General features: G+C 41.5%; 1 protein-coding gene across 1 annotated transcript in view; it reads left to right on the forward strand.

The window, feature by feature from the left end:
• Positions 1–441: 441 nt before the first annotated feature.
• magi2a (membrane associated guanylate kinase, WW and PDZ domain containing 2a) overlaps positions 442–21,480 on the forward strand; it is a gene marked incomplete at its 5' end in the record, with an annotated part of 224,561 nt that continues 203,522 nt past the window's right edge. Inside the window, one exon of the mRNA XM_083906759.1 lies at positions 442–742. Within this exon, the coding sequence (XP_083762885.1) occupies positions 442–742 (301 nt within the window). The remainder of the gene's footprint in view (positions 743–21,480) is intronic.

Below are 21,480 nucleotides of genomic sequence, written 5' to 3' on the forward strand. Positions count from 1 at the left end.
TTAAAAATCTTTCTTTATTGCTCGCTCTGTTCTCGTGTGTGTGTGTGTGTGTGTGTGTAATTCTACATCCATAAATCCATTTAATTTAAGTTATTGTCACTTCTCATGTCATCTCATCCACTTCGCTGTAGAGCTGTTGATTCCGACACGGGAGGGAGCACCTGAAGGCAGCACAAGTTGGGCAGTTATTATCACAGACTGATGATGATGATGATGATGATGATCCAGCTGCTGGAGCGGAGTCTCTGTGACTGACTGAGTGACATGGAAACAACTGGCGTCCACACTTAGGACTGGACTCGCGTCACGTCGGCGCTGACAGCGGGTGGAACCCACGGAGGTGGAGAAAAACCCCCCAAAAAACAACCAAAACACGCCGAACCCAAACTTCTTCCCCTCCACGGCCGCACTCATGTGATTCCCCCTCCCGCCGCCGGAGCCATGTCCAAGACCCTGAAGAAGAGGAAGAACCACTGGACCAACAAAGTCCACGAGAGTGTCCTTTGCAGGAATAGCGACGGGGAGCTGGGGCTGGAGCTGAGGGGCGGCGCGGAGAACGGACTCTTCCCCGTCGTCGGCGACCTTCTGCCGGACAGAGCGCCGTGCCACAGCGGCAAACTCTTCCAGGATGAACTCCTCCTGGAAGTCAACGATACCCCGGTGGCTGGACTCACCACCAGGGACGTCCACGCTGTGGTCAAACACAGCAAAGACCCAGTCCGACTTAAGTGTGTCAAACAAGGTGAGGCTCTCCAACTCCTGTCGCCCTCTTTTTGTTTTTGTTTTCTTTTTGAAAACCCTTTTCTTCTCTTTCTTTCTGTTGTGTGTTTGACAGCACTGCTTTTGTTCCTAAATCTCGCTGCTGCTCGGTGCCGTGAACGCACCACGCAGTAAATACGTTAACTTTAGTCTTCGTACAAGTGTTTTTCGCGCATGAATTCACGTTGTTTTCCCACATTTGTTGTCTTAAAGAAGGTGTTATTGGACATTTTTAGCGTTGTTGCGATGGCAGGGTCCTGTTGCTATGTGAGCTCTGGTGTTGAGGGGGGTGTGTTACATTTGAGGCAGTCAGAAAAATACACATTCCAGTGGAACAAACAATTTTAAGCTAGCTCGATATCAATATGTATGGCGATAAACCATGTTATAATCACTTGATATGAATAATTATCATGATAAACCATTTTCAACTAGTTTGATATGAATAATTATCACGATAAACCATTTTAAGCTAGCTCGACATGAATGATTATCACAATAAACAATTTTAAGCTAGCTCAAACTTAAGCTAGCTCAATATGAATGATTATCAGGATAAACCATTTTAAGCTAGCTCAAGCTTAAGCTAGCTCGACATGAATGATTATCACAATAAACAATTTTAAGCTAGCTCAAACTTAAGCTAGCTCGATATGAATGATTATCAGGATAAACCATTTTAAGCTAGCTCAAGCTTAAGCTAGCTCGATATGAATAATTATCAGGATAAACCATTTTAAGCTAGCTTAATATTAATAATTGTCACGATAAACCATTTTTAGCTAGCTCAATGTGAATAATTATCAAGCTAAACCATTTTCAACTAGCTCGATATCAATAATTATCACGATAAAACATTTTCAGCTAGCTCAATATGAATTTTCTCTATGGGCTTTGGTGTGAGCGAGTGAGCAGTTGACGTAGACCTAATTTTCCAGATAATTAATGTCTTTTTCCATAAGATACTGAGTGCTTTAAGTCATTGACGCACATTAAGATATTTTAGATTTGACATTTTCATTCCATTTATTTGGCTGTTCATCTGAATCACCTGTTGGCACCTTTATCTGTCCAAGTTTAGGAGTTAAGTCAGTTACGTACACACGCATTTATATGTATATTTAAAGGGGACATTTAAGTATGCAATATTTATTATCCAATTTGTGCTACATTGAGTGGACTAAATTGGATGTGGAGAAGGATATTGAATAAATATTAGAGCTCATCACAGTCGAGTCGGTATTTCAACATTTACAGGCAGTGTCGCGAGCGATGGAAAAACACCATAAAATACGATAATGTCGCCATTAAGTCGCCGTGGAAACGGCAAAGTCGGAGCACGAGTGATTTCTGAAATGTTATAAATGGGCTTCGATACGGGGAGATTTGGTGCTGGAGGGAGGATATCTGTCTGGGAACTGGGCGTAGCTGTCTAATAGTTTGCTTGACGGTCTTCAAACTTGGCAGACGACTTACCGAGGGCACCAGTGTGTGGAGTTGTGAAGTTGGCGACGTTTGGACCGGAAATGCAAGAGATATCGGCAAGAAATGCGTAGGGTATATCACTAAACTAGCTACTTCCAGTCGTCTGCTAATCCCGTATCTGTCAAACGGGTATCTTGAGTAGATTTCGTCTTCTCCGCCATAACTTCTTCCACAAAATATCGCACACACACGTCGTCTGTTAACGTCAATGTCTGTTCTGTATATTCCAAGTTTCATCGTCTTGACCGGATCGTCTACTCTAGTCTTGGGATTAAAACATTTGAGCATCGGTGACAACGTTCGTCGTGTCCGTGACCTTCCGCACATTTTTTTTTATTTTGAAAATCCTCCAGTTTGGGGCAGGCTTAAGACGGCAAACTGCGGCCTTTCATTTCGGGGGGTGAAAAATCAGCAAAACCCCTGTTAAGAGGCTTTGGATCAAAGTCTTAGCCTTGTGTGTGTGTTTGTATAATATGTGTGTGTGTGTTGGTGTGCGATTCGGCGTCACACTCGGGATTTTATTCAAAAGGCAGCCAAGCTCGTATCAATGTAATGTGCTTTTTTTTTCGCGCCCCGGTTAAATATTTATATCCTCCAGTGATTTGCCCGAAGTGATTGATATCGTCCCGTCGCGCGGCTTGTGTTTGCTCAATTGGATGTTTACAGTGTCGAGGTTGTTTTTTGATGATTGATATGTGTATTAAGTAAATATTATCAAGGAGAAACACACTTTTTTAAAAATTTATTTATTTATTCTTGCAGCAGCAGTGATGGCGGTGTCCTTACTGGAACCTGTTCAATAACAGACATTTTTCACGTCTCACTGTCGGTGCCAGCAGCAGCTTATGATTACCATAGTTATGTTTTATTGTGAGGTGACCTCCAGCAGCTGGAGTGATTATGATGGGAGTGCAGGAGGAAGTCGGGCGAGGACGCATTAGCAGCGGGCGGAGTCCTTGTTTGTAGGAGGTCGGAGAGGACGGGAGGACAGAACTCGAGACTTTTACGCAATCAATGAATCTGATGATCATTACGGGAGTTGATGATTAATTTGGTCTAGTTTAGTAGTTCATATATTGAAGTTCCAACCCTCGCGTTGTAACTTCTCCTGTGGTAGTGCTCCGAATGTAAATATTGTTCAGAAGTGCGACAACTTACATTTACAATACATGTCAAAAACATGGAAAATGACATATGTTACGGCCCGAGGCTAATTCGAACCCGTTTCAGCAGCTTTTTCTCCCGTTTTCTCTGCGTTTAATATAGTTTTTTCAAACAACAACAAATCACTTTTCGGGCCGCAGGCTTCTCAGATTTAGATAAATGCCTGTTATTGCAGCGCTGTACGTCCGTGGAGCAGAAAGATGTAATTTCCTATAGCACTATTGGAAGTACTTGGGGGAAAAACATTGCCGACATTCATATTAGCCAAGAATGAATAACATCCAGCGATAATGATGGGGAAATTGTGTTTTCAGCTCTGAGAGCTGTTTGTCTACATCAATGGTGGACTTGAGATTAGCTGTTAACCGTTTATCGTTTTTGGACCGCAAACGTCGCTTCGTGTCGAATTAAAGGTTTCCACGACTGTTCTGCTTAACTTTCCATAATTTATGAGATGAGGATGCGTGAGCCTGGGTCACAAAGGATCATACATTTCACTTGTTTTGTTCCCCGTCGAGCTCACCAGCTAAAAACCTTATTAAAGCTGTAGTGTGTAACTTTTAAATGTAAACAAATGACCGTTCTATTAGCTGCATAAAAGTGTCTTTCCCTGAGGACGTAATTCGTTTTAATGCCGAGGCAGCAGCAACGCTGCAAACAAGAACGCTGCCCAAGAAAAGTTTCCCAAGCTGCCGTTGTATAAAAACACAAGTGCTACCTCAGTTAAGTCTGATAGTATTGCTTCACGGCGCCTGTTTTCCGATGGAGGACGCTGCATTCAAATTATGTCAACAAACAACAACTCTCATGAACTCTGATTAGCATAAAACGCTTCGCTAGCACTCAACCAGCGACGCTGCCGATAGAGTCGTTCGCTGCTACCAGCCGTCCGTCGTACCGCGTTACGTGAAACTGTGAGGTCTTCGGGCTCCGCTACCGCTTCACATCCGGGCCAAATTCAGAAAGTTCTCTCCGACAGCCGTGTTAAAGGCAGATGTCTTGTGGGTTCGGCGCAAAATTAGCCGACACCACGTACGAGGAAATCCATGCGTAAACACAAAGTTCGTTTCTTGGGATTGATAAAAGTATTCTGAATCTCGACCTCTTTTTGAGGTCTTATAAGTCATTAAAATTGGTTCTAAATGATTTGCAGTGTTTCTGTAATAAAGAACAAACTCCAACATCCTCTTTTTACTCTCGGGATATTGTGTTCCGTTCGCCGTTTACTTTCATTAACGCTGTCCCCTGCAAATAAAAATCCAGGTCACGATTTACGGCGGTCGCGATTTTTCATGTTTATTCATGTTTGCTGTTAATTTCCCCATGTCTTGAAATATGACTTTAATTTTTCCACGTCATGTGGAATCCTGGGGCACGACCCCGTTTTTGTTTGCGACGCACATCCGCAGCAGTGTTTTTTTTTTTTTTTTACGAGTCTCTGAGGCGAGGATTAGATTAGATTGCCACCAGCAATCAGACCGACGCTGTAGGATGTAATTAGGATGTCCACCAAACGGCGGTGAGCGTGTATGATTCGGTTACTTTCAAAGAGATTCCTCATTAGAGCAAAGCATCATGGTTAACGTAAAGGACGGAATCGAGACGACCTCCCGTGGCTACTGTAGGTCTGACGAGAGCGAAGGTCGCAGTTGTCGTTGTGTAGCGCTGGCGTTTTTTAAATGGACTCCCCTCAAGAGTTCTGCCTGTGCACGTCCACCAGGGTGTTTTTCAAGATTGCAATTAAACTCGCGAACAAGTGGGGCAGTATTTCAAAGTAGGAAAGCAAGGTCAGAGGCAAATTCTCCTGGAATGACAAACGAGGGAGGATGGAAACGTATGGGAAGGAGATTAAAGTCAATCATGTGCTCGTATTTGACAAGGCAAGGGTTAACTACGAATGGACTCTGATTCATGACACACCGGTATTAGTTTGCTGGCAACAAATGTTAATATTTTAATTAAAAATATGGCACTCTCAACGGATATCGCTGCCAATTTGACTTCCCGGCATCCCCTCGGGAATGCGGGTAACACGAGTGGAATTTAAATTTGCTCGAAGACGTTGAGAGCAGGATAATGGTGGACAGAAAGAAATGTAATGGGTGTGTTCCATTTACGTCGGATGTCAGGGGTTTGGAACTGGGATTGATGTCAAGCGATCTGTAAACCAGACTAAGGTTTGTGTTGGATTGGATTGGAAACCTAATTTGATTAATTTGACAGGAAGTAGCTGCAGTTAACCCATGTCAGGGTATCCGCAGGGTCTTAAAAAGTCTTAAATACAATAATTTGAATTTAAGGCCTTGAAATGTCTAAAATTCTCCTAAAATCTCATAAAAGGTCTTAAATACAATTTTTTAAAGGTCTTAAACATCTATTAACATTACTTTTATTTAAAACATGCATAAACTTCAGTCTCACTTTGAAATATTTAAATTTTAGAGGAACATAACTACAACAAGGAACTCTGAGAATTTATCGAGCACTATTAGCTAGTGTGCTGTGCGCGCGGCGGTGTGTTACAGCTTAGCATAGCAGCGGGGAAAACTTAACGAAAGCCCACAGCTAAGACTAATTGCTTGCATAAGATGGGTAAGTGCAATTTCAACGATTTGCGGCTCCAATTTTCCTTCATGTCTTTTGTACTTTTTTAGCCGTATGGATGTGAAATGGGTCTTAAATTGTGTTCATTATGGTCTTTAAAAAGTCTTAAAAAGTCTTAAATTTGACTTGTTGAAACCTGCAGAGACCCTGCCATGTGTACAGAGTTGGGTTTCCAGCACGGATTAGGTAGCGACCTCAACCACCGCGTTGTGTTGGAGGTATCGCCACCATGTTTTCAAAAGAAGATACTGGCGGCAGCCATGCAGGAATGATTCAACACTACCTCTGTGGATATTATTGAATCCTCCCAGGTGTGCATACAGTATACACACAAAGCAACGCGAGGTGGGATTGTGAACAATGGGCCTCGCATTGCAGCCGCGAGCACATCACCGGTGTTACAAATCCACTCCAACCATTCACTCCTCTGATAATCTGCGAGAAGGGAGTAAAAACCCGAACCCTTCCTCGTCTGCAAATTCATAAACGCTGCTGCCAAAGCATCAAGATCAACAAGCTTTGCGTCGTGCTCCACGCTCGTTTTACCTTCACCTCTCTGTTCACACACACACTCTGTTCACTTTTACACTCGAGTTATCTGTGAGGGGGATTAATGCAGCCCAGCCACAGAGGCTGTCACTGCATATTTTACCGCTACTGTAGTGAGAGTCTCTCACTGTAGCTGTGTGTGCGAGCGCCGTCGAGAGCCACATGCTAATTTAATGTCTCGCTGAGTGGCACGGGTAAGAGGAGACATTTTCAGGTCAGCCAAAGGCAATCCGCGAACCCACCGGGTGCCCACTTAGTGATGGCTGGTGTGGGGGCAGGTTATTCCAGCAGCCTGAGCGGGGGGGGGGGGGGGGGGGAGATAGACATGGCAGTGAGTATGGCATCACTAGTTTATTTTTTAAAAATAAATAAAACTTCTCTCTTGCTGACACTGGGGCCTGTCAGCCTGTATCTATAATATCTCGAGAATTGTCCAAACTGCCCTGAAATTGGTAGAGTCCTTAATGGTTCTCATAGTAGTACAGGCTTCTAGCTAGCGCATGGTAGCGTATCTGCCGATTGTGCTATGATTTGCGGCCGACACGCAAAATTGAGGACGTATATTGACTGTGTTTACTGGTGTAATAATGCCAGATCAAATGTGAAAAAGGTTGTTTTGGGACGGAATCGGGGGGCCCAAAATACAATGGCACCAAGCCCATGGTAACCGCCCCCAGCCACGTCGCGCTTTCCATTAGATGCTAGGAACTAATCATGACGCACATTAGCCTTGCTGAAGTGTTACAATTAATCCGAGTAAACCGGAGTAAACAACTTTGTTCTCAACTTAAATATATTTATTTTATCGAGGTAAAAGAAACAAACTTGAGAGTTAATTAGACGCTTGTCATCTAATTTGACATTGGAAAATGTCAAATTCACATAGTTTTGGCGCATCCTTTGTGAAGGTTACAACACAAAGGATGCGCCAAATCAAGAATAAAGAACAACGTTCCCCTTTGGATACACTTGGAACAGCCAATTTTCACACTAACCGCTAGAACCCTGGAGAAGCTTTACAGTTCTATCACATGATCATCTGCAAAAATGGCGTTTGGCAATTGTCATGGAAATGTTCAAATTCCCATTTTTCTTTTTTAAACCCTAAGCTTTCCTTATTCACGTTGGGATTAATAATTGAGTTCTTTCTTGACGTGCACCATATGAAACATCTACATTTAAGCTAACTATAATGTCACAGTAATAGCCAAAATAAATGTCCTTTTTAATGTGTCGGATAAATAAATGAACTTTTGACCTTTTTATTCCAATGCCTGCGTGCTGAGTGTCATGTTGAGGCCACACGTCATTTCAATAAGACATTTTGTGCTTTCGTATAAGTCAAACGCATTTCTGTCGCTTAATTAAAACTCTGTACACTTTACCTGGCACAGACTGTGCTTTAACAGAGCGAGCAGGGTCCTCTTTTTGTCACGATCTATATTTACTCGTCTACTTGCTTTCGAGCAAAATCACATTGCTGACCCATTTATTTCCTCGGTGGAAATAACATTTCTGCAACAACAAGGAAAGAAAAAGAAATACAGGTCACTCTACTCCTGTGACAAAAACATGGTCCTACTCCACACATTTGCTTCACGGTTTGGCTGTAATGTGAATAAATAAGCCCATATGTGTATTGAACTCTTAATTTATCCTAAGCTAAACTTAGCTAGGAGGACTGTCCATGACCCCCCCCCCCCCGTGTCACGTATGTGCTGGTGTCTCATGTTCTCTTTCAACACGCCGTGTGCCGTGAATGATGTGTCGCGTCGGTCGAAAATACCTGGTTTTAGACGTGGAACATATTTAGAAAATGGTCGTAAAGTCTGGATCCGAAGTGTGTAACCTGTGCTCTCTTACAAGGCCATCAGGGGGCGACCTACTGGGTTGTAAAAATGAAATTGCAATATACTATATACTATACTATGTATATGTATATATATATATATATATATATATATATATATATATGTATATGTGTATATGTATATATATGTGTATATGTAAATATATATATACATATATATATATATATATATATATATGTATATATATATATGTATATGTATATGTATATATGTGTATATGTATATGTATATATATGTATATGTATATATATGCATATGTATATATATATATATGTGTATATGTATATGTATATGTATATATATATATATATATATAGTATACAGTGTATATATATATATATACATCATGGCCAAACCAGGTTATGTTTGTAGTGCTAGATGTGTTGTAGTCAAGACTAGAGCTGTAAAATTAATCACAAAATAAGTATAAATAATAATTCATAATTATAATAATATTTATATTTTTCCTCACAAAAAACCCCCCACAAAGTGCTGAACCGTCCAATCGAGCGCAATCAAATATTACAAGGAAGGCAACGCGGGACCCAATCTGATGAAATTCTGCAGTTTTCTTCTGTAATTCGGCGGCACAAATATCTTGTTCTTGAAGTGAGAGAAAAATATCTTTGTTTTTCTCCTCCTGAAAATGATGCAAAAGTATCAGCACTTTATGTACCAATTGTGAAACGTACGAACGATGACCTGATCCGGCCTTTCTTTGGTCTTGGTGTTGGTACAAGTCCAGTCCAGTCCTGGCCTTTGTGAGTATGATCTTGACCACAACGCTATGATAATTGACAGTACCTATTACATACGGTGACCTAGGATGGCACATGTAGTTCGGTAAGATCATTTGACAGCCAGTGTTTGCTGATGCCGAAGTTAAAGGTCGGCGATGTTGCACCAAGAGCTCGGAACGCTTTAAAAAATATCCATACTGTGAGCAAAGGAATCATGAAGCAACAACACACGTGTTCTCTGCTGTAGCTCAAAGGGGGGAAAAGCACCGCGTTATGACCCCGCCAAGTCAATGGCGCATGCCCAACTAACGGTATGACTGATGTGAGCGAGGATGAGTTTAGAGCGATCACTGGTCTGTTGGGCGTTTGAAAGATTTTCACTGGTTGGTCTTCACAAAGTTGTGTCGAGTCAGACACACACACACACACACACACACTGTTGCGTGGGAGTGCAGTAATGATTCCCGGTGCAGTCAGTCTCATCCGTCTTCTTGTCAGTGTCCCACTGAGAGCGTGGAGTTGCATCGCCAAGTGAAACGGAGAAACTGTGCGTGCACACATGCTTTGGGAGGAAGAAGCTGTTTGTAAGCATGCGCCGATGCTCGCTTCTCTCTCTACAGCGGTGTTTGTTTCTGGCAGAACCGCTGACCTTGTCAGGACCTCATGGAGACTAGAACCAGGGTCTAACTTACACCTGTGTTTCCACCACATGCGTTTACACCTGTTATCTTGTATTTTGTACTTTATTAATCCCCTTTGCGAGCAACGGGGGTTTGGTACCCTTGCTCACGGATATCCCAGCCCTTTGACCTGTCGGGAACTTGAACCCGGCAACCCTCCAGTTCTTCCTTCTTTGGCTTTTCGAAGCAGAAGAAGTCGTCGTTTTCGACAAGCAAAAAAAAAAAACCCCAAATGCTGAGGAGACGGCGCAGTTTTGTTTCGCCGTTTTTACGTTAACGCGGGCGCTCCCAACGCGTTTTTGTTCACGTTGTTGTTGTGCGGACGCGTCAGAGACTCATCGCAGTTGCACAGTTTTTAATTTCGTTTTGACTTTTTGTTTTTAAAAATTACTTCAATTTAATTTGTTTTTTTGGAGTGGGTTAGCTAGTTTTTATTTTTCGTAATTGCTTAGTTTTAGCTAGTTTTTTTTTGTAATATGGCGTATTTGCCAGGTGCAAGTTGCGAAAAGGTCATAATAAGTATTCTGTCTTTGATACAACCTTCAACCTTTTTTCAAATTAAATTTTCGCTATTTCATTAGTTTTTCGTTAAAGGTGCCATATGTAAGAATGTGGCCAAAAACGGTTACTACGTTCAAATTCAAAATACCGAGGTCTTTTAGGTTTCGTTTTCTGACGTAACTGGCAACGCCTAGTTGCTCGGCAGCTGAGACTCTACTGACTGCAGTGATTGGTAGACGGCGGTAGGTGGCGCCACATGCCAAAACATGATTTCGAAACATAAACATGATTTGCAGTCTGCAAAAAAATGTTTTTTAATGCAAATATTTTGTCTGCACTGTTGTTGTTGGTGAGTTCAGTTTGTTATATGAATATTATTCCTGAGTCTCTGTGACATATTAGGAGGATTTTATGGCCAGTTGCTTTAGATTTATTACTTAATGCACCTTTAACTATAACGGCCGACTTTGCAGCCGACTCATGAAGGAAGTTACACCTGTACTTACGCGTGGTCAGGTGCTATCCGATCGCAGAAAACTAGATGTTAAGGCGGAGCCAGATTTTGAATTGTGGTTGGGGGACAACAGTCCAAATGAAGACAACTCAATGTTTGTCTATAAAAGGACAGCTGTATGGACCCCTGTGTGTGTGTTTGTGTGTTTATATACAGTATATGTGAGCGCATCCCTGGAGCTGCAGCACCACTTACCACTTGCTGTCCAATCATGCTTGACAGAGGTTTTGGTGGAGAGAACCTGTTGTTGTTGTTGTCGTCGTTGCCGCCGTTGCACTGACTGTCTGACTGCCAGTCTTACCTCTGGGGACAGGTAACGATAAGACACACACACACTCACACACACATTGTCTTCCTGTCCTTGTCAGTATCAGCCATCTGCTGTTACAAGTGTAAGACTGATAAACTGAAAAAAAGGCTCCTGCGACGTTGTTGTGTTTTGCGGCGGTGTGCATGTCATGACACGGTGGGCAGAATACATTTGTGTTTTCTTTTGTGTTCGTGGCTCGGCGTTCAATTAATAGCAGTCGCGTGTATCAAAGGAATCACTGTATCACCGTCGAGGGTGTTTTTTCTCCCCCTATGGAAAAAAGGTGAAGGAAATATTTATGACCCTCTCCATTATCTGTGTTCTAAAAATAAACAGTATCTGGGGCATGAAGAAATTCAGAAAGGAGCTTTTTTACATTTTCATTATCATAAACAATGGATGAATGGGAGAGTGAACTTCTTCCACTGTCTGGTTCTGTTTCTGCTGTTTATGCCACAGACTCACTGTAATCCTCCTTTTACATAGATGGTCTTTGTGTCTCTTCTCTAAGTTAATGTACAATTTAAAACGTTTGATTTAACCCCTAAGACTTCCTTTAAAAAAAAACAACTTACTAATTTGTTCCTAGTGGCATAAAATATTAAATTTTTTTTCCAATATAAATATTTTTTTAATACTACTTCAACGTGAAATATACATTTATTTTAACCCTTAAAACGCCAGTATGTTTACACAACTCCAGTTGTTTTTATCGACAAAAAACACAATTTACATAAAATACATTTAAAGAATTTGATTATAATAATTATTAGACCATGTTATTAGTCAATGATTGGCAGAAACATTGATTTTGATGCATTTTTTTAATGTTTTTTACAGTTGTCTGAATTGAAAAAAAAAAAACTTACTAATTTGATCCTAGCGGCAGAAAATGCCACCTGCACAAAAACTTCTTTAAAAATATTATGTATTTATATTTTCTAATTTAAATGAGCCAATCTTATAAAACTACTTTGGCCTGAAATATACTATGTCAAATATTAATGATTTGTTTTAATTTTAACCTTTCAAAGGCCACTATGTTTACACAACTCCAACAAAAAAAAAATACATTAAATTACACAAAATACATTTAAACGAACATTTTAATATAATTATTATTGGACCCTGAGATGGCTCAATGTTTGGAAAAACATTATTTTTGATGCATTTATGGCAGTGCCAGATTAAAAAAAAAACAAAACAAAAACTGACTAATTTGATCCTAGCGGCAGAAAATGTCACCTACACAAAAACTGCTGTAAAAATATAATATATTCATATTTTTCTACTTTAAGTTAGTCAGTCTTTTAAAATGACTTTAGCCTGGAATATACATATTAAATATTAATAATATTTTTGGCATTTTAACACTTTAAAGAAGTAGTTGTTTCGGTCCTTGTTCAGTGTGATTGACAGCTGGTGTCCTGTGATGACGCAGATGTACTGTAGATGACGTCGGTGAACTTTTGTCCAAATCGCTGATCTCGAGGCTTGAAAGTAGACGTTTGTTTTGCTGGAACTGGACGACTCCGTCCGTTTTTATACACTGTCTATTTAAGGATGTAGCACGCGGATAAATGTGCTCACAAAGTCCGAACGGTGGCAGAGTAACAACATCAGCGACAAAAATAAAATCCACTTTAAGAAGTCCCATATTAGCGTGAAATAAATCAGCCACGACAGGTTCGTTTTGTAGTTACTTTACAAATTCATTGTTTTTGCTTCAGCCCTTGTCAGATCCTCTTAATTATAAACAACTCTAATATTTTGGCCACACATAAATCTCTCCCCCACGGTTTAAACATATTCCAACCAAGAGGAATAACTTCAAACGTGTGATTTAAGGCTTTGAATGCAATGCGTGATGTGTTAAATACTTGTACATCAAACGCACCTAAAGTCTTTGTGAAGTCGTGTCCTTCAGAGAGTGTTTACATGTGCAGATGTGGTGGGTACACGTGGCGTGATGACTGACTGCTTTTTGGCAGTCGCACAATTAACAAGTCTGTTTTTTCTCCGACTCTGAGCGTCTGCGAGATTTAATGGAAAAAAATTAAAAATAAAAGACTCATCTGTTTACTCGACACCTTGGATTCAGTGTTTTTTCTCCGCTCGCTGACATTGATGCATATGCCGTTTGTAAACGCGCTGTACGTATTCTGAGCTCGATATTGAATGATTTATTTACGCCGCCCTGTACACGTAGACAGTTTGAGGTGAGTGACACCAGAGTTGCCGTTGTTTGTTTGAACAGGAGCGCTCGTTTATCATAAATTGCTTCGCTGAGACGTTGTTGTTTTTTTTGTTGCTGTTGTCATCGAGCCTCGCTTACGTCTGTCTTTTTTGTCTAAAAGAAGCTAATTCTTTTGATAAATGTGTCACCTTTACTCAAATCCGATGTCTTTACATGTGGAACGATGTTGTTTTCATCCTCTCCGGGCCTCGAGGCCACAGATATTTCTGACTCGTCAGCCTCGCGGCAGAAAACGTCACCTACCTAAAAGCTGCTCTAAAAATATGATATATTAAAAAAAAATTCCACTTAAAATGAGTCAATATTTCAAAGCTACTTCCGTCTGAAAATATATCCAATATTGATAATATTTTTTTTAATTTGAACCCTTAGACTTTCATTAAAACTGATGTTTTTGCAACCAGTGGAGTTGACCCCTGGTGGCGAATCACTGTTTTTACTTCCATGTTGGCGTCCTTTGGCAAACTGGAAGAGTACTTCTACTTGGACCTAACAGTACTTTGTTTTCAGTGCTAAACATGAGGGAATTGATTAGAACATGATTAATAAAAAAAAAAAAACTTACCAATTTGTTCCTAGCGGCAGAAAACGTCACCTACCCAAAAACTGCTGTACAAAATGCATTTATTAATATTTTTTTCCACTTTAAATTAGTCAAACTTTTAAGGCTAATTCCTCCTGGAATATACATATCCAAATTATGAAATTTGAACCCTTTAAAACACCATGTTCTATGTCTATATTTATAAATAGAGTGAAAAGTTGACTAATTTTCCCATAGACTTTTATTCAAAGTGATGTTTTTGGAACCAGTGGAGTTCACCCCTGGTGGTGATTCACAATATTTTTACTTCCATGTTGGCGTCCTTCGGCAAACTGGAAGAGTACTTCTACTTGGACCCAACAGTACTTTGTTTTCAGTGCTAAAAATGAGGGAATTGATTAGAACATGATTAATTTTTTCTTTTTAAACTTACCAATTTGTTCCTAGTGGCAGAAAACGTCACCTACCCAAAAACTGCTGTACAAAATGCATTTATTAATATTTTTTCCACTTTAAATTAGTCAAAGCTTTAAGGCTAAGTCCACCTGGAATATACGTATCTGATATTAATAATATTTTTAAAATTTTAACACCATGTTCTGTGTTTATATTGATGTCGTAAATATACTGAGAAGTTGACTAATTTTCCCATAGACTTTTTTAGCATCCAGTGGATTCGACCCCTGGTGGCGATTCACGATATTTTTACTTCCATGTTGGCGTCCTTCGGCAAACTGGACGAGTACTTCTACTTGGACCCAACAGTACTTTGTTGTTTTCAAATAAACAAATATATCTGACTCGGCATCCTCGCAGGCGTACGAAGAGTTAACGTCGGATCGCGGTTGCGAAGCGGAGATGAATCACAAAGTGGCGATGGATTTGCAACCTGCAACGTTTTATAACCGCGGCCCCTCGATGCCGGAGAGAGTTTGGCGAGGGGAGACTTTGTAAGATTTCACATTTCATGTCGGGCAAAGTTAATATTTCTACTCCCTGGAACTGCATGAATATAAATGAGATCTAAATGAGATATTTTGGAGCGGAAGCACAGGGGAGGGTGAAGCTGTCTGACCTGCTCGCACAGAGAAGGGAATATTGTGAAAATACTCCTCAGCCCACACATGAGTTGCTGCTGATTCACCAAAAAAAGAAAAAGGAGAATAATCAATACGGGGCGATTAAAGCCTTTTCTCTGCGAGCGGCGCTGGTTGGTCCGCACTTCGCTGCTCGTCCTTTTGGCAAGAATCAAATAGTCTTGTCTTCTTATTCTGCACGGATGAGGGTGGGTGTACGAAAGGCAAGTGGTTGGCTTTTGTATCCGTGTGTGTTTTTAAGGGGATTAGCGTTGGACCAAGAAGGGTTTTATTTTTAAAGCTAAACGGTCCCACACATACAAAAAACGAGGGGAACGATCAGGAGGCAGGAAATACATTTCCTGTTAAACCACAGACAAATTGTTGTTCACGAAGGGGTGGGTCAAAATTTGTTGATATATCAGCGATAATTGATTATCAAATTAAGGCGCTCAGAACTCTATGTTTTGAATAAATAGAGAAATCGCGTTAATGTTTTGTCTTCTTTAGTTAGACCGATATTGTGATGTTTCATGATTTTCTCGCATCATATTGATTATCACAGTATCTTTGCATCATGATATTATTGGTATCGTGGACCATAACCCTATCACGAGGTGATACACAACACACAGAATACAGTTTTAAGTTGCCCTTTTTAAGTTTTTCCAGACTTGAATTTCTGACCTTTCTCTGGCTAGAAGTTGAATGTTGAATTAACTGGTAGCTAAAACCAAGTTTGAAGCCTGGATAACTTTTTTAGCAAATGGCAAAGGCTACATCAATTTGACTAAATTTTTGTTTTAAAATGGCTTTTTAGAATGAAAATCCATCCACAGTAACACAACGATTGGTTGGTTGGTTGGTTGGTTGCGGAGACAACTATTAGGGTAACCAAGGAACCATTTTTCCTTTGCTTTTTTCTTGGTGTATACCTTAAAGGGTTAAGAACTGCAAAAAAAAAAAACTGTTGACATTTCATTGAAATGAAAATGGCCCAATAAAAAAAGCAATATTTTGATTATTTTGTTTAGTTCACGCTTGAGAAAACCTGCCTGACATAAGATTATGGATCCAAAGATGGACAGGACTCTACGAGGTGTTCATTTTGAAAGAAAAAATAAACTCTAGAGCCCTCGGTTAGTCTGACCAAATGAATGGAAGTCGATGTAGAGGGTTAGGGTGAGGTCATTTTGACCCAGACGAAATGTCCGCACAAGGTTAATACCTTGTTTTAGGGTTAGGTTAGGGGTAGAATTAGGTTAAGCGTTAGGGTTAGGCACTTGTGATGTGTCCTCACTAGGACGTAAAGCAAGTTTGCGTGTGTGTGTGTTCTGTTCAAAGCAAGATCTGCAGTCCAGAAGTAACAGAGCAGCACTTTCTGACAAGATAAAGAGTCTGCAATAACGCCGAGAAGCAGACATTGATTTACCGCCGGACAGCGCGGACGCCGCGAGAAAGGATGAGGCGCGTTATGAGTTCTGTGAGTCCGCTCAATAAAACCCCGCCACTGTGTCTGGATTCCTCTAAACCCCGTCTGCGTCCGCTCTGTCCACTTATGTCATCGTTCAAATGTCCCCCCCGACTCTCGGAATGGTTTTGACTTCTTTCTCACCTCCGTCCCGCCGCGACCGCAGCGAGGTCACGTACAAGTACGCGGGGAAGTGTCTTTGGCTCGGAAGCACGTTCCACATTTGTTCCGACATTATTCACGCCTTTTTTTTCCCGCTGTCGACGAGACACGGGGTGAGGGACGCTTTGAAAGACAGTCTGGCCGTGAAGGAGACAACGAGACACCTGATGCTCGGCAGACGGGGGAAGAGGGAAGAGCTGTGACAGGCGCTCTTGTTTTTCCACAGTACTCTGCTTTTTAATTTGCTCGAAAAGCTGTGGCGCTTCTGTTTTCTGTCACACGAAGGACGCCTCTTTTTGTTTTTCTGTCGTTCAAGAAAAACTTAATTTCACCTCACGTAGCCCGCTCTTAATTGAAATAAAACCTTGTTGTCGTTGTTGGGTTTTTTTTTCTTCTCCCTCCTCAAATGACAAAGGATACAATAATGAGATTAGCCGTTTGACAGATGTGACAAAATCTCCGCCGCTTAATGAAAATAATAAAAAATCACACGCTTAGTTTTTGCTCCCCCACCGCAGCGAGATTAAGCTGTCACCGCAGACTTATTGTGTATTTCCAAGACGAGCCGAGAGGAAGCCAAACGTTATTTTTCATTAATGGGTTGGGAGCCATTTGCCTTGGTTAATGTTGTGCATGAAGCCGCGTTTTCCATCCGGCGGAACGGTTTAGATTTGGTACGTTTCCATTAGGAATGGGACCAAAAATAACCGACCCCAACACTTCCATTCTTGGCACCCTTTGGGGTACAAGAGTAAAATGGTACGGTCTAGACCCATTCACGACAATCAGCTGATTGGGCGACAGTAAAATGTCTATTCGCAATTACAAATAATGTCGTCCAATGTCGTCCTTCGTTGTTGTCGGACTAGTACGACGGCACACCCCCCCGCCTACCAAGTAAAGGTACTGCTCTCAGTTGAAAAGCAAGCCCGACCGTACCAAACGGAATGAAGGAAACAGTATTATTCCGCTTTTCCACTACACGGCCCCGGCACGGCACGGGTATTTTGCTTTTCCATTAGCAATAGCACCTTAGTTACCTGCTCTGGCGAGGTTCCTAGAGAGCTGAGCCAATACTTAAAATGTGACGTCGTTGGAAGAGTCATGAGTAGGGATTGGGCCGATCCAGTATCGGGTTCCGACACGCAAGTAATTCACGGATCGGAAAGGATTCCTGCTGTTGACGCGATCGTTCACGTTGAAGCTAACAAGCGCGGAGGAAGCCAACCATTGACCGATTGAGAGTTGAGCAAAAACCTCTGTGATTATTATCATCATCATCGCTCCCGTGTCTTTCTACTTAGACGTGGTTATAATTACGCATTATTCACTTCATCAACTCACGTTTGATTATGCTGCGTTCAAGTGCAGGTGCGGACGTTTGTCCCAATCAGTCTCACCGACTCATTAATTCACTAATACGTTATTGATTAAGGCTAATGGCACAAAACGCGACTCAAATGTGAGACTCAACTGTGCTTATTCATGTCGTCATTATTATTATAATTATTATAAATTGATTTATTTTCCTTTACGTTTTGGACCATTTACGCAGGAGACATTTGGATAAATTGGCGTCGTCTCACAGAAACACATTTTTATAAGGTCTTTAGTCGAGCAATTGTATGAAGTAAAGAGATTACTTTATATTACATGTGATTGGAAGTGTCAGTCCTTTGACAAACTGTAATATCGAACGCAATTGCTCACAATAAAAAATAATTACTCGGATGAAACATACTCACAGGTTCTATATTCATTTTCTGACAATAAAAAAAAAAACCCTGTACTAGGTTTTTTTTTTTGCTGTTGCCATGGCGACGTTTCAGGTTACTCTTTCGTTGTCCTTCTCCTACCAGGTTGATTTGATTGCCCTAAAATTTGACCATGACCTTGATGGTGTTGAACGGTGTTGCTATGGCGACATTTTTTCCTGCCTCAAGAATTTGTCAAGTCTCAAACCTCACGTGGTTTTTGGGTCAGTGAAGACCGAGTTACAACAGCACAGTGCCACCCAGTGGGCAAAGGAAGCAACCGCAGCGTCTTTCAAGCAACGTCCAGAACTCATTCGTAGCCTTTTTTTTTTGCGTACAACGAGCCAACCGTTGAGCTTTCATGTGAGTCTTGGCTTGCTTCGGTTGTTTTGATGTGAAAGTAAAATGTAGAACGATCTTTTTTGGCCACACTGATTCCATTGCTCTTGGCTGTTATTTTCCCCCGCGATCCGTTTCTTTACACATTGATTTTATGCTCGAGGAGTTCCTCACTAGCTGAAAAAAAAAAAAAACATTGTTGTCCAAAACATGGCCTCTTTGACTTCATCCTCCCAGTGCAGTCGAGTTTAACATGCCGTGGCTGCCAGTCGAAGTGTGTGTGAAAGCGTATCTTGGACTTGGACCGCCGATTGTGAATTCATCCAGCTCGGGGCGGACGGCGGATCTGCATTCTGTGCGGTGTAGATTTTCTCTGGAGTTTCACAAACTTCGTGCGCCGCTTTTTATGCATTTGCAGAGGATGAGGAGACTGCAGAATGTGGAGCAGACAGATGCACGCTTTGCCCACAAGTTCCCACCGCCGCAGGCCAGCGCAGACTTTTTTGAACTGCGGGGAGATGCAAAAGGGACGGAGCAGCCGTCTGGCCTCGCATCGTCCTCCTCTCTTCCACGAGTCTCTGCAGAGTTGCTGTTATTCACCGCACGGCATGCAGTAATTAGACCAAGGGCACGGGAGTGTGTGGCCTCTCTCTCCCCCCGTTGTAATATCCTCTAAAGAAGTGGCGTGGCAAGTGTTTGCCTGACTTTACTACAGCAATTAACAAAACGCCCGGGTTGTTCACTCCCTTCAACTCCTGCCCTGTTGTTTGCACGACTACACCTTCATTAATATCCTTCGCCCTCTTCTCTCATCTGCGACTCAATTTGATGATTTTCTTTGGGTGTAAAGCTGGTGCAGATGTAGAAATTGAACACCGAAGGCACAGTCTTCCACCTATTCCCCGTCGTTTTCTCGACTAAAAACTGTCGTACGTGACTTTCAAAAACGTCTAACTTGATTCATAACGTCGCATGAGAATAGAATGTGATTGACAGCTGGGATTGTCCAATAGGAGCCTGGCTTCAGGCGATGCCTCTGGACCTTTGTCGGCAAAACATGTCGCTAGCCAAATTGTGATTCTGGAGGCTTCGAAAACCTGATAGTCGCTTGGTCAAGACGGAGGGAGGCCACAGCAACATTGGGCTAGTAAAGCCGGTAAAGAGGCTGCAAAGTGGATGGCGTACGAGTAGAAATTCAAAGGTTTCAGAAGGTATATCTACCTTATCGTTCATTGCCCACCACTTGCTCAACAGAACTCACCTTCAGGTGAACGTAGCATATACGGAAAAGGCCGGAAAACAACAACGTCATCGACGACAAAAAAAAAATAATCCCCAAAAGTTACGCGCCGCAGCTTTAAAGCCGAGTCCTCGGGCATAAACGTGTGATTTGCTCTTTTTCGTCTCCTCGGTGGAACGACATAAAAAGGTCACCGTTTACAACTCCTTTGCTCCTGCAGAATTAATCCGATTTAACACACACAGAGACACACTTTCAGGCACACTTTGAAAATGACTTTGCACACTGACTGCAAATGTGGCTTTAGTTCATGCACTGAATAACAACCTCTCTCCCCCCCCCCCCATGTCTTCTTAGCAATGATAATTTAATTTTCTTAATTTAATGAGCCTTTTGTTCACTTTCTCAGGACTCTTAATTTCTCTTAGATTCTTTCACCTCAAGGCCTGCACGCTCGCTCTTTGCATACTTATTATGCCTCGTTCATTTAAAAAAAAAAAAAAAATTTAAGTAGTGTAACCTCTTTGCTCCAGAAATCATTCTGAGCATTTATTGAGTTTTTAAAGAAAAAGTGCGACACGGAGGCAAATAGAAATTTGAATATTCCCCCCATTTTTACTCGTGAAAGCCGTGCAAACTCTATTGATGCTGCCGCTACTGTGGTGAAACATCTTTCACCATACTAGGAAGGGGGTGTTTTTAGTGTTATTTATCAATAATTCTATAATAACCTTTTATGTATGTGTATATCGTGATCCGAAAGAGAACTAGACTTCTTAATTTCCTCTAGACCAGAGGTGTCAAAGTCAAATGACCTGGGTGCCAATGAGCGTCTAGTGTGATCAATGGGGGGCCGGCCTAGAGAACAAAAAGTCGGGAAAATAAACATCTTTCGACAACTTTGCGATGTGTCTTTCTCATTTACGTAGGGTGTAAATCGCAAAAATGGGCGCCAAAATTCAAAAAGGCAGACTTCCCGTTGAGTCTTCCCCGCAAGTTTCCTTGGAACGCAATCTTTACCGAAGTTAAAGGGCACTTCCTGTATCGTGGCGAATGGTCGAAATTTGCCAAAACGGCAAGCGTGGCCTTGGTCGCGCCATTTTGAATCCGCAAAACCTTTCGACAACTTTGCTAGCATTGCTAACAATATATTATCATTATATGATATTATATCATACATCGTCTAAGCTGTTGGGTGATCACGAGTCAAGATGTTGGCTGATTTTTGCTTTTCCATCAGTGATCGTACCTAGTACCTGGTACTTCTTTTTTTACCTGCTCTCGTGAGGTTCAAAGAGAGCTGAGCCACAGATTGGCCACAGAGTGTCGTCACTGGAAGAGTCATGAGCGCGACGTCCGACACGGGAATCAAACCGAACAATGTCGAACTGTAGATCGGTTAAAAAGACTCCCTGAAAACTTGAGCTTTAATGTCCAACATTTAGCAAAGGAAATGTCCA

Source organism: Microchirus variegatus (assembly GCF_963457635.1).
Source record: "Microchirus variegatus genome assembly, chromosome: 20".
Taxonomy (NCBI): domain Eukaryota; kingdom Metazoa; phylum Chordata; class Actinopteri; order Pleuronectiformes; family Soleidae; genus Microchirus; species Microchirus variegatus.